Here is a 14,732-nt window from a genome sequence, read left to right as displayed (position 1 = left end):
AGTCCTCCTCAGCGACAAGATCTCCATCCTCAACCGATGGTTAGAACACTTCCAATCTCTTTTCAGTACCAACCGCTCAGTCCAAGATTCCGCCCTGCTCCAGCTCCCTCAACAGCCCCTAAGGCTAGAGCTGGATGAGGTTCCCACCCTGGATGAGACATATAAGGCAATCGAACAACTGAAAAGTGGCAAAGCAGCAGGTATGGATGGAATCCCCCCAGAAGTCTGGAAGGCTGGCGGCAAAACTCTGCATGCCAAACTGCATGAGTTTTTCAAGCTTTGTTGGGACCAAGGTAAACTGCCTCAGGATCTTCGTGATGCCACCATCATCACCCTGTACAAAAACAAAGGCGAGAAATCAGACTGCTCAAACTACAGGGGAATCACGTTGCTCTCCATTGCAGGCAAAATCTTCGCTAGGATTCGACTAAATAGAATAATACCTAGTGTCGCTGAGAATATTCTCCCAGAATCACAGTGCGGCTTTCGCGCAAACAGAGGAACCACTGACATGGTCTTTGCCCTCAGACAGCTCCAAGAAAAGTGCAGAGAACAAAACAAAGGACTCTACATCACCTTTGTTGACCTCACCAAAGCCTTCGACACCGTGAGCAGGAAAGGGCTTTGGCAAATACTAGAGCGCATCGGATGTCCCCCAAAGTTCCTCAACATGATTATCCAACTGCACGAAACCAACAAGGTCGGGTCAGTTACAGCAATGAGCTCTCTGAACCCTTCTCCATTAACAATGGCGTGAAGCAAGGCTGTGTTCTCGCACCAACCCTCTTTTCAATCTTCTTCAGCATGATGCTGAACCAAGCCATGAAAGACCCCAACAATGAAGACGCTGTTTACATCCGGTACCGCACGGATGGCAGTCTCTTCAATCTGAGGCGCCTGCAAGCTCACACCAAGACACAAGAGAAACTTGTCCGTGAACTACTCTTTGCAGATGATGCCGCTTTAGTTGCCCATTCAGAGCCAGCTCTTCAGCGCTTGACGTCCTGCTTTGCGGAAACTGCCAAAATGTTTGGCCTGGAAGTCAGCCTGAAGAAAACTGAGGTCCTCCATCAGCCAGCTCCCCACCATGACTACCAGCCCCCCCACATCTCCATCGGGCACACAAAACTCAAAACGGTCAACCAGTTTACCTATCTCGGCTGCACCATTTCATCAGATGCAAGGATCGACAATGAGATAGACAACAGACTCGCCAAGGCAAATAGCGCCTTTGGAAGACTACACAAAAGAGTCTGGAAAAACAACCAACTGAAAAACCTCACAAAGATAAGCGTATACAGAGCCGTTGTCATACCAACACTCCTGTTCGGCTCCGAATCATGGGTCCTCTACCGGCACCACCTACGGCTCCTAGAACGCTTCCACCAGCGTTGTCTCCGCTCCATCCTCAACATCCATTGGAGCGCTCACACCCCTAACGTCGAGGTACTCGAGATGGCAGAGGTTGACAGCATCGAGTCCACGCTGCTGAAGATCCAGCTGCGCTGGATGGGTCACGTCTCCAGAATGGAGGACCATCGCCTTCCCAAGATCGTATTATATGGCGAGCTCTCCACTGGCCACCGTGACAGAGGTGCACCAAAGAAAAGGTACAAGGACTGCCTAAAGAAATCTCTTGGTGCCTGCCACATTGACCACCGCCAGTGGGCTGATAACGCCTCAAACCGTGCATCTTGGCGCCTCACAGTTTGGCGGGCAGCAGCCTCCTTTGAAGAAGACCGCAGAGCCCACCTCACTGACAAAAGGCAAAGGAGGAAAAACCCAACACCCAACCCCAACCAACCAATTTTCCCTTGCAACCGCTGCAATCGTGTCTGCCTGTCCCGCATCGGACTGGTCAGCCACAAACGAGCCTGCAGCTGACGTGGACTTTTTACCCCCTCCATAAATCTTCGTCCGCGAAGCCAAGCCAAAGAGAAAAGAAGAGGCTGCTAAATTATCTCTTCACACTGCTTATTTGTAATTTTAAATACATCTCTCCTAGACTTTATACCCCGGGTTATGCTTTGTCTTTCAAAAACTAGATACTCAAGAGGACTTGGAAAAAATTCTGAAACAAATGCTTTTATCCAAATCCCAGAAATGTTTTATTATGAGATATTAAGGCAGATAAAACCTCTCTCCAGTTTTTATGGAGGAGGAAGGGATCTTTGATGCAAAGTCAAGAAGTAAATAAGTAAAAACCCACATAGATTTTTTTTCTAATCCGGAGAAATATACATACTGACTTACTTTGATGTATCTGATGTTTCTTTTAGTTCTTCATCTAATCTATAGAACAAAAAAAAGAGAAAAATGTGTGAAGCAACTGTAAAGCCAATCAATATTACCTTTAGCATACCGTTATAAATTTTTGATTTCAATATGATATCCATTGTAACTACTGTTTCAAATTCTGAATGCCCATAATGCTTCATATGTCATTATCTGATAATATTCAATGTCCAAAAACACAAATGCTCTCACAACAAAACTAGATACAACCGCAACAGTCTTTCCAAAAATTGCATGCTTATTAAAGAGAGCTGAAAGTGCAGCCACCTTGTCAAATATTGTTAACATTCAGCAGTCAGAAACCTGGCAAAGCAAAAGATATTTGTTCTGGGTTAGAGAAGGAAATTATGTTATTTAAAGAATCCAAGATTTGTCTCAGTAGCTCTGGCTTATTTTGGAGCTTATATGTATCTTTTTTTAATACAATTTTTTTGCACTACTGATACATTGAAATTCTGCCTGGCCTGCAGGAAAACGAATCTCAGGGATGTATGGGATGTCATGCATGTACTCTGACAATAAATCTGTACTTTAAACTTTTGAGACCCTCTGAGGGTCTTTTGCAGTTACCATCTGCTTCTAACCAATATTGATCGCCAATAATATTTATGATGTGTGTAATACCAGTGTTAGTAATGCCTTAAATATCAAGGCTAAAAGCTTAGGTCTACTCTTGAGATGTTCATTGCTTGATATTTACATAGTGTAGAATCTTTGAATTCTCAGCAACCCTTCCATTCTGGCCTCATGCAATCCCTTCTCCTATAACATTTGTTCTGCCATGCTTGAATCTCTTGTACAACGCTGACCATAAGGCTACTTCAAGACTACTAAACATCAGCTTTTATGATTGTAACAGCACATTTTTGATTTACTGCAACTGTGAATGTTTATGAATTCTTTTATATTTATTATCCTTTTAATCTAGTGTCACATATTAATTCAAATCAGTTACTGTTTGTATTTTAGGTACCTGTGTATCTGCTGCAAGAATTTCATTGCATCTGTACATTATACCTATGTACATTAAATAAACTTTAATCTCATCCATTTGCCTGTCTATTGCTTTCTCTTCCACCAATGCAGCTCATCACTTATCATGCTTGCCTATCCTAATGTCTCCACTTTTTGCTCAATGTAAGATATTTGTTTGCTTTATTCCTGTGAAATGCCTTGGAATAATTTACCACATTGCAGCTGTTGTTTGTTACTGCCTATGAAGTAATGCTCCGGTAGTGCATTTAGTTTCATGGAAGAAGGGGACAGAAGAAAGACAGAAAATTAGCACATTCAAGCAGCTTTAGCTATTGGTGAGCACAAGGTTATATTTTTTTTGCAAAGGAGGCCAAAAATGCTAAGGCACATTACATGGCTTGAAATACCATAATTTACCTCATCCTTCTTTTTATACACTTTTCTTCTTCATACCTTTTTGGAAATAAGTCATTGAACCAAAGTTAGGAAAAGGACAGAAACAAAATTGTTACACAGGCAGAAGAAATTACCCAAGGACGTCAATTGAAATGAACATCAGCATATTTAGGATTCAATATGACATTTGATTTTGATCTGGTGAAGGGCATTGAAAAATTATTATCATCAAAATGCCTTCCAAGGATTCAATACTGACTGTATACTTCAGATCAAAATACAATGAAATGTCATTCATGTTTAAAAATGTTTTAAGTTAAACAGTTTGGAGGAGAAAGTTTTTATTTATGGATATGATATCACCACATATTAAATTGTCCAGTCATTCAGCTAAGTATAAAAATGTCTGATAAAGAGCCTGGAAACTCCAAGATTACAGTATTTCATTATTATAAACAGTGGCAAAGTTTAAGCTAAAACATTATATTTTGAATGATCATTTGCAACCAAAAGCAGAAAAAATTTGCTGTCTTGGCAGGTAAAGGCATTTTCCAGGAAGAAAGTTGACTTAGAGATAATTCTTCATACATCAGTTCCTCAAAATATAGGCAAGTCAGTACCTCTCATGCAACCCTCTGAATTAATACAAGTATTTTTGCAGAGATGGGCAGAAAAGTGGCAGATGGAGTTCAATCTGGAAAAGTGTGAGATGATGCATTTTGGAAGGCAAAACCATAAGGCTGAGTACGGGGTTAATGGTCGGTTACTTAAGAGTGTGGATGAACAGAGGGACCTTGGGGATCCAATGGATACTTCCCTCAAGGTCGCCACACAGGATGATAGGATAGTTAAGGCCTACGGGATGCTGGGCTTCATTAATAGTGGGATTGAGTTCAGGAGTAGAGAGATTATGTTGCAACTCTACAAATCTCTGGTAAGACCACACGAAAGAGTATTGTGTTCAGTTCTGGTCACCTCATTATATGAAGGATGTGGAAGCTATGGAGAAAGTGCAGAGGAGATTTACCAGGATGTTACCTAGATAAGAAAATAAGTCTTATGAGTCCAGGTTAGAACAGCTGAGACTTTTCTCTTTGGAGATGAGAGGAGACTTAATAGATGTCTACAAGATTATGAGTGACAGCCAGTGCCTGTTTCCCAGGGTAGGATCAGTAAACACCAGAGGACATATGTACAAAGTTAAGGGAGGAAAGTTTAGGGGAGACATCAGGGGTAAGTTTTTTTTTTACACAGAGTTTTGGGTGCCTGGAATGCCTTGCCAGGGATGGTGGTGGAGGCTGAAACATTAGGGGCATTTAAGAAACTTTTAGACAGGCACATAGATGGAGGAAAAGGGTAGGAAGGGTTAGGAACTTTTTTTATTAGGAATATATGGGTCGGCAAAACATCTAGGACGAAGGGCCTGTAGTGTGCTGTAGTGTTTTATGATCTTTTGTTGAAGGGGTTATGCCCAAAAAGAAAATATATGTTTCCTTCTGATTAATGGAAATGAACTTTCTGTAGACTTGCTATTATTTAACATGTACATACTTAACTCTATTCAGAATATTCGTTACGGATGGTTAAGCAAGAGTTCCTTTGGTATCAGATTTAATTCAACTAACTGTCAAGTGAGAGTTTCTTACTTGTTCACAGAACCTAGGGACATATTGAACCATTTTTATATAATCAGGAACTTATCTAGCTATTCACAACAATAAGTTAATACCTAATTAAGTGAAATAAATTGATACATTCATGACAATTAACCTTTATTTTACTTGTATTTATTATCATTAGCTAAACGATTCATACCTCACTCCCAGGCTGAGCACCAGAGTGCCAATTAAAAATAAATTAATCAAAGAATAGGTTTGGCTAATTCACAATGTAGTCATCTTTGTTATTTAGCATTTTTTTAAAATTGCAGTTTACCATATTTGCAACATTTTTTTGAACATATGTAGATCCTGGTGTGAGCTCATCACCTCTGTGCAGTGTAACAAGAGCAAGGGAACTAAATTACCACATTCGTAAAAGAAATGACAAACATTTTGCTCATACCTCAATGAAAGGCTCGGGCCTAAACATTGGTTATGTATGCATCAGTATCTTTTCTACGGAAAAAACATTGGGTACATGCTGAGTTTCTCCACTATTTTTTTGGAAAACTAAAGCACATGACTAAGAACTGAATTGTTAACTTTCTGTGCGTTTTTAAAAACATTCAACAAGCCTGAAATACTTTTGTAATACTTGATTGTAATTGGTCATGAGGCAGTATGGGAGAGCAAACTTGAACAAGATCTGAGGTGGAGGGAAAAATCAAAAGCAGTTCAAGCAGAACACTAATCTGAACTTGCACTCAGGTAGGCAAACTGGCTTTAAACCATGGCGATCACCTGCAAGGGATGAATTACATAAACAACAGCTCTATAAGTTACAATTAAATCTATCAGACTTTATTTCTTCTGCTGAGCTGAGCATTATTTTGAAAATGAAGTGAGAAACTAATATAAATACTTCAGATAAATCAATCATTTATTATCCCGTCAAATTAAGGTATTTTGTATTTGTCAAAGGATTCCTTTTAATTTTGCCTAATTGGTGAGACCAGAGGCATATTTGAGTTTCTCAAAAAATAATTAAAATTTTATATTCCAAAAACAATCTGCTGGAGAACTCAGCAGGCTAAGTAACATCAATGGCAGTGGGAGGAAAAGGATTGTTCATGATTTGGATCAGAAAATTTCATCAAGATTTCACCCAGTATCGATGGAAGGGTTCAGACTCAAAAAGTCAACAATTCCTTTCCTCCCAATAATGCTGCTTGAACTGACCCCAGAAAGTTAATTTTTGATCCAAATTCCAGCAGTCTGTACAACCATTCAATAATTCAAACATGATACAACCATTCAATAATTCAAGCACGATGCCACCATTCAATAATTCAAGCACGATGCCACCATTCAATAATTAAAGCACGATGCCACCATTCAATAATTCAAGCACGATGCCACCGGTCAATAATTCAAGCACGATGCCACCGGTCAATAATTCAAGCACGATGCCACCGGTCAATAATTCAAGCACGATGCCACCGGTCAATAATTCAAGCACGATGCCACCAGTCAATAATTCAAGCACGATGCAACCGGTCAATAATTCAAGCACGATGCCACCGGTCAATAATTCAAGCACGATGCCACCATTCAATAATTCAAGCACGATGCCACCGGTCAATCATTCAAGCACGATACCACCATTCAATCATTCAAGCACGCTACCACCATCCAATCATTCAAGCACGCTACCACCATCCAATCATTCAAGCACGCTACCACCATCCAATCATTCAAGCACGCTACCACCATCCAATCATTCAAGCACGCTACCACCATCCTATCATTCAAGCACGCTACCACCATCCAATCATTCAAGCACGCTACCACCATCCAATCATTCAAGCACGCTACCACCATCCAATCATTCAAGCACGCTACCACCATCCAATCATTCAAGCACGCTACCACCATCCAATCATTCAAGCACGCTACCACCATCCAATCATTCAAGCACGGTACCACCATCCAATAATTCAAGCACGGTACCACCATCCAATAATTCAAGCACGGTACCACCATCCAATAATTCAAGCACGGTACCACCATCCAATAATTCAAGCACGGTACCACCATCCAATAATTCAAGCACGGTACCACCATCCAATAATTCAAGCACGCTACCACCATTCAATAATTCAAGCACGCTACCACCATTCAATAATTCAAGCACGCTACCACCATTCAATAATTCAAGCACGATGCCACCATTCAATAATTCAAGCACGATGCCACCAGTCAATAATTCAAGCACGATGCCACCAGTCAATAATTCAAGCACGATGCCACCATCCAATAATTCAAGCACGATGCCACCATCCAATAATTCAAGCACGATGCCACCATCCAATAAGTCAAGCACGATGCCACCATCCAATAAGTCAAGCACGATGCCACCATCCAATATTTCAAGCACGATACCACCATCCAATAAGTCAAGCACGATGCCACCATCCAATAAGTCAAGCACGATGCCACCATCCAATATTTCAAGCACGATACCACCATCCAATAATTCAAGCACGCTACCACCATCCAATAATTCAAGCACGCTACCACCATCCAATAATTCAAGCACGATACCACCATCCAATAATTCAAGCACGATACCACCATCCAATAATTCAAGCACGATACCACCATCCAATAATTCAAGCACGCTACCACCATTCAATAATTCAAGCACGCTACCACCATTCAATAATTCAAGCACGCTACCACCATTCAATAATTCAAGCACGATGCCACCATTCAATAATTCAAGCACGATGCCACCAGTCAATAATTCAAGCACGATGCCACCAGTCAATAATTCAAGCACGACGCCACCAGTCAATAATTCAAGCACGACGCCACCATCCAATAATTCAAGCACGATGCCACCATCCAATAATTCAAGCACGATGCCACCATCCAATAAGTCAAGCACGATGCCACCATCCAATAAGTCAAGCACGATGCCACCATCCAATATTTCAAGCACGATACCACCATCCAATAATTCAAGCACGATACCACCATTCAATAATTCAAGCACGATGCCACCATTCAATAATTCAAGCACGATGCCACCATTCAATAATTCAAGCACGATGCCACCAGTCAATAATTCAAGCACGATGCCACCAGTCAATAATTCAAGCACGCTGCCACCATTCAATAATTCAAGCACGATGCCACCATTCAATAATTCAAGCACGATACAACCATTCAATAATTCAAGCACGATACAACCATTCAATAATTCAAGCAAATAAACTAAATTATTCCAAATTCATTATTCATTTATCTCTTTAGCTCGTGATTCAATTTTCCCTTTAGACTTTTCCATTAATGCATTTAAGCTTTCAGATGTCTACACATTAACTGTATTATATAAAGGGATTGACATTATGGGAAAATCACATTACTAAAAATTTAATTTCAAAGGTAGTGTCCAATTGGTAACATCTCAGAAAAGTCTGTGCATTAAATTTCTATTGGCTATTTAGGAACTGGCTGATGATATATGCAACTTATAGATTCTTGGTCCACAAGTGGACAGCTTGTGTTAATTTTGGTGGCAACAGAAGTTGTGATCTTTGAATAATGTAAAACTGAGGGCTTTATATGTAGAGAAAACACTTCTTAGTAGTGAATAGAAGCAACATATAGACTGCAATAAATAAACATAATTTGGTGGAGGAATTTAGTGGACAGAGCAGTATCAGTGGTTGAAATATAATGGGTCAATGTTTTGAGCCGAAACACTTCATCAGGACTGAGGTAAATTCGAAGAGAAACAGTGAGAGAGGACAGGGTGGGTGGGCTGAGACAGGGGCCCCACCCCTCTCTGTAACTGGATTCTTGACATCATAATGGAAAGACTGCAGGTTTTCAGGGTGGGCAGCAGAGCATCGGGCATCATCAAGCTGAGCACTGGCACCACCTTAGTTCAGTCCAGTCTTGTTCTTGCTACTGACCCACGATCAGATGCATCACCAGATCCAGCTCCAACAGAGTATCAAGTTTGCAGATGATACAATAGTAATTGGTCTCATCGGCAACAATGATGAGCCACACGACAGACAAGAGGTGGAAAAGCTTGTGAAATGGTGAGTGGATAACAACCGGAGTTTCAATGTGGACTTCAGGAGAACTAGGAAAAATTAGCCTCCACTACATATTAATAGCTTGGTAGTGGAGAGCACCATTTTCCTCAGAGTTCACTTAAGAAGTGACCTATCCTGAACACATAATATGTCCTCACTTGTCAGGAAGGCACAACAGAGACTGCACTTCCTTAGATAGCTAAAGCAGTCAAGTCTGCAGGCAAGCATTCAGTCAGTTTTCTACAGGATTTTTATCAAAAATGTCCTGGCTGACTGCATCATGGTGTAGTAAGGTCACTGTTGAGCATTGGATTGCAGGTAAATCCACAGATCCATAAAAGTGGTAGAGAAGATCACTGTGGTTGCCCTACCCCGCAACCCCCCCCCCCACCCCCATCCCCCACCAATTGATATGATTTACCAAGATTGTTATATAAAGAGGGATCACAAAATCAGGGAGGGCCCTATCATCCCGCAAACACCTTCCGTCAAGAAGAAGATTCAGAGCCAGAACCACTGGGCTGAGGAACAGCTTCTTCCCATGGGCAGTGAGAATGCTGAATAACTGCTAAAATGATTCTATGTGATTCTACTATTTACTAATAATATCTATTTATTTATACATACACAAGTGCTGTGTATATGCATAATTTATCTATGTGTGTTATGTCCTTAGACATGTTTTGCATTGTTCTGCACTGTGGACCAGAGAACATTGTTTGGTCAGGATGTACTGGTGCAAGCTGATGGCAAATAAATTTGAACAACCAATTCCTCCAACCATTCAGGCACAGATGCCTCTCCTTAGCCTCATTCATTTATCGATGTGAAGCCAAATGAAAACTGAGGAACATCATATTCCTTCTCGTCAGACTTAAACCAAAGGCATGAACATCAATTTGTTTAATTTCCCAGTAATCTCTCTGTCTCTTCACCTCTCCCACATTTTGTCTGATATCCAATTGACTCTTAGCCCTTCCCAGCTCTTTTTCCCTTCATATATGTCATACTTTAGTCTCAATCAAGTGTCATGATCTGGAATGTTGATCTACCCAGTAATATTACTTGAATTGTTGAGTTTCTCCAGCATCTAATAAATAAAATATTTTAAAAAAAAGCATTGCACAACCATAACAACCACAGATCAAAAATTTGTGACAGGGTGACACACAGACACTTGAACTGTGTAAAGCACTAAAGCTCATGAGAATAAATAAAGGCTGAACATCTCTTGGAGTAAATATTCTAGCTGGCAATCTAAATCATTAGTTTTATGGGAGGCAGAAATTAGAATTTAATCAACAACCAGATTTCAGATTTATTTTCAGAGTACATACATGACATCACATACAACCCTGAGATTCCTTTTTTTCTTGTGGGTTTGGCAGAATTTCCACTAATTAGTAGTGCAAAAAATAAACTGTACAGCGTAAAACATGAAAACAAAGAACTGTAAACAGATAATGAATGTAAACAAATTGACTGTGCAATACAGAGAGAACAAAAAGAAAATCAATAAAATTCACAAGTAAGAGTCCTGAAATGAGTCTCTGATTGAGTTTGTCGTTGAGGGGTCTGATAGCAGCTGTTCCTGAACCTGGTGGTGTGAGTCTGTGGCACCTATACTTCTTTCCTAATGGCAGCAGTGAAAACAGAGCATGTGCTGGGTGGTGAGGGTCTTTAATTATTGCTGCTGCTCTCCGATGGCAGTGTTTCCTGTAGATGTATTCAATAGTGATGTTGTGGGCTATTGGAGGGCTTTATGCTCACGAGTATTGGTGTTTCCATACCAGACCATGATGCAGCCAGTCAGCACGCTTTCCGCCACATCTCTGTAGAAATTTTCCAGAGTTTCTGGTGTCATACTAAACTTCAGCAAACACCTGAGGAAGTAGAGGCGCTGATGTGCTTTCTTAATGATGCCATTGGTGTGTTGGGTCTAGGAAAGATCCTCTGAGATAGTGACTCCCAAGAACTTAAATTTTCTCACCCTCTCCCCCTCTGATTCCCCAATGATCATTGGATTGTCCCCCTCTGGCATTCCTTTCCTGAAGACAACAATCAGTTCCTTTGTTTTGGTGACTTTGAGTGCAAGGTTGTTGTTTTCAGCCAAGTTTTCAATCTCCATCCTGTAGTTTGGACAACATGTTTGTCCATTGATTTTTCCCAGTACTACAAATACAGGAAACTATATATTTATGAACTAATGTCTTTTAATTAGACTTCCTGAAGAAATCAGTATATTAAGGGCTCATTTGTGATGGATAAATAGATTGAAATTTTGGAGAGAAATAAAAGACTCATTGTCAAGTCATATTGGAAAGACTCGTACCACCATGTTCAGCAGCAGCTGCTACTGCTCCACCATCAGGCTCCTAAATAACAAACTCAATTAGAGACTTTTTATGGACTTATAACTTGCACATTATTTATTACTGAATTTTTTTTCTGTATTGCAAAATTGGTTTATCTTTTTTCTTTGTTTACATTTCTCTCTTTTGTGTGTGTGTATATATTTTTTTTTATAATATTTCTTGAGTAGTTTACAGATACCAATAATTAGAAATTCTGCCTGACCCACAAGAAAAAAAGGAATCTCACAGTTGTATATGATGCCATGTAGTACTTTGACAATAAGTTTGAACTTTGAATGCTTAAAGTGATCTAAATCATCTTTCTATGAACTTAACAAAGGATAATATAAAATGCCTCATAGGAGCATTAAAGTGGATGGGAGGTTCCTCAAAAGCAAACATGAATACAGCTCTTAAAACAAAATTTTTGAATCACTTTGCAAAGCTTGAAAACTCTATTACAGCAAGAGGCACAGATGTGAGCTGCTAACTTACTACAAAGGAGGAAAACTCATGGGTTACAAAATCACCTAATTTATAGTTTCTGATCTCTAATTTCTGGAACATACGAATATACTGCTCCATACAAGAACATATTCCTTACAATTCTCTTAGGATTCATCAGTTAGTCTCACACCACTCTACAAAATAAGGAGCTTCTATCAGCTCTAACCTGATAACAAGAAAGGAAACTTTCTAGTCTCGATTTTAAAAGTTACATTTTTATTTTATTCTAAAATCTACTTTCTATGAGAAACATGATAAGTAATGCAAACATGTACAGTAAAATTCTTGGTATCCAGCTTCAATGGAGATTGGTTGATGCTGCATAAGTGTATTTTCTGGTTGCTTGAGACTTGCTCTTAAAAAGCCTAACTAATACACCTGCATTCTGAATAAAAATTTAAAAGACAAAAGTCAATAATACTACACTGTACTTACACTGAACAAACTTCACTTGCATGAACCTTAAATCATTTTATTTTATTTTCAGTCATATTCTTTGAAAACATTTAACTCTCACTGCATTTGTAAGTTCCTTCCCCTTCACAAAGCCAGCCAAAAGAGAAATAATAACATCACAGATAATTACCCACCCTCCCCCATGTTTACAGATAAAACCTCTGACAGGGGCAATTCTTACTAAGCAGGGATAAGGAGACAATTTAAGAGAGTCTTTCCAACAAGTTGGGTGATGCCATTTTATTCAAGCAAACTTTATTTAAACAGGTTCTCTGAGCAAAACATGACTGAGGCTCTCTGTTCGCTAAATATTTGCTCCCTTCTTCACCAAAAGTTTATGTTACTTAGAGAACATTTACTTTCACTATTTTAAACCTACATATTTTTACCTAGTATTTTATTCTTATTTATTTTAATTTTTAAATTTATTTTCCTTGTTTTTTTTTGCTGGTCATTTAAGGCTGCTGTTTGCTTTCTGACGATGATTACAATACATTTAGGTATGATGCCTCACTCTCCAAAAGGAAAAGGAGAATTCAACTGTACTAGTGTGAATCACTGCAGGAGCTGGCAACCCTATGATACCTGTTTCAGAAGCCAACGTCATAACTTCTTTCAAGAGGGTGAACCATCAGTCCCAGATGGAATACCTGGCATGGTACTGAAAAGCTGTGCCAACAAGCTGGAGTGTTAACAGACATTTTCAATCTCTCAGTGCTGGATTCTGAGACTCCCATTTGCTTCAAAAGTGTATCAATCATCCTTAGAAGGGCAGAGTGAGCTGCCTCAATGATTAGCACCCAGTAGTATTCACATCACATGCAATGAAATGCTTTGTGAGGATGGTCATGGCCAGAATTAATTAATTTCCAAGAAAAGACCAGTACCTACTGCAATATACCTATCACCACAATTGTTCCACAAATCATACAATCTCATTGGCTCTCTACTCAGCCCTGGATCACCCATTCAACAGCAATACCTGCATCAGACTGATTTTCATTGATTACAGCTTAGCTTTAAACACCACTTGCTACTTTACTTGCCCCACTTAGTCAGCAAGCTACAAAACCTGGGCCTCTGTACTGCATCCTTGACTTCCTAATCGGAAGACCACAGTGAGGATCTATAATGGCATCTCCTCCTCCCTGACAACAACACAGACACTCTTCAAGGATGTGTGCTTAGCCAACTGCCATGACTGTGTGGCAAGGCACAATTCAAATGCCATCTACGAATTTGCCAATAACACCACGGTTGTTGGCAGAATCACAGATGGCACTGAAGAAGCATACACAAGCAAGATAAATCAGCTAGCTGAATGGTCTCAAAACAAAATCTTCCACTAAACATTAGCAAATTAAGGAACCAATTCAGGAAGGGGAAACGAGGAGAACACATACTAGTTCTCAACAAGGGTTCATCAGTGGAGGGGATAAAGAACTTCAAATTCCTGGGGTCAACATCTCTGAAGGCCTATCCTGTGACCATTTTGTTGATGCAATCATGAAGAAGTCACGTCAGTGGCTACATTTCATTAGGATTTAGTATCTCATCAAATAATCTTGCATTTTTTTCCAGGTGTACCTGAGAGAGTATTCTGACTGGTTGCATCACTGTCGGGTATGGAATTGCCAAAAGCACAGGACAGGAAAATGCTACAGAAGGTTGTAAACAGCCATTGCCATCATGGACATTAATCTTTACTCCATTAAAGATATCTTTAAGAAACAGTGTCTCAAGAAAGCAGTTTCTATTATCAGGTACCTTGATGAAAAGCTCAAGTCCAAAACATCTTTATCTTTGCTATTTAAAGTACTCTGATCTGTTGAGTTTCTCCAGCATTGTGTTTTTAACCACAAACACTACCTCACTTTTCTCTTTTTTTTCACTAATCATTATTTATTTTACATTTTGTATTTAGGAATCATAATTTCTAACAATGCTGCACCTGTAATGCACAATACTGCTGCTGGAAAGCAACAGATTTTGTGATACATGTTCATGAAAATAAATCTGATTGTAATTGTCTTGAA

The 14,732-nt window shown here is 39.6% G+C and overlaps 1 protein-coding gene and 1 long non-coding RNA gene across 14 annotated transcripts in view; one reads left to right on the top strand and one right to left on the bottom strand.

Moving 5' to 3' along the window:
- LOC138760114 (protein prune homolog 2-like) overlaps positions 1-14,732 on the bottom strand; it is a 134,884-nt gene that overhangs the window by 13,975 nt on the left and 106,177 nt on the right. For 9 of the 13 annotated variants that reach the window (XM_069930502.1, XM_069930516.1, XM_069930517.1 and 6 more), the window contains 2 exons: positions 3,688-3,723; positions 2,254-2,292 (listed from right to left, as the gene is read on the bottom strand). In XM_069930502.1, coding sequence (XP_069786603.1) covers positions 2,254-2,292; positions 3,688-3,723 — 75 coding nt within the window. Of the gene's footprint in view, positions 1-2,253; positions 2,293-3,687; positions 3,724-12,522; positions 12,626-14,732 lie in introns of those variants that run through there. The other 4 variants (XM_069930531.1, XM_069930533.1, XM_069930536.1 and 1 more) reach the window with 2 other exon arrangements.
- On the top strand, positions 9,179-14,427 carry LOC138760197 (uncharacterized). The gene is made up of 2 exons (XR_011355508.1): positions 9,179-9,382; positions 14,278-14,427. It is a non-coding gene; the product is annotated as an uncharacterized lncRNA (long non-coding RNA).

This window comes from Narcine bancroftii, chromosome 1 (assembly GCF_036971445.1).
Source record: "Narcine bancroftii isolate sNarBan1 chromosome 1, sNarBan1.hap1, whole genome shotgun sequence".
Lineage (NCBI taxonomy): Eukaryota > Metazoa > Chordata > Chondrichthyes > Torpediniformes > Narcinidae > Narcine > Narcine bancroftii.
The sequence above is the reverse complement of the archived record's forward strand: the minus strand, read 5'-3'. Positions and strand labels throughout refer to the sequence as shown.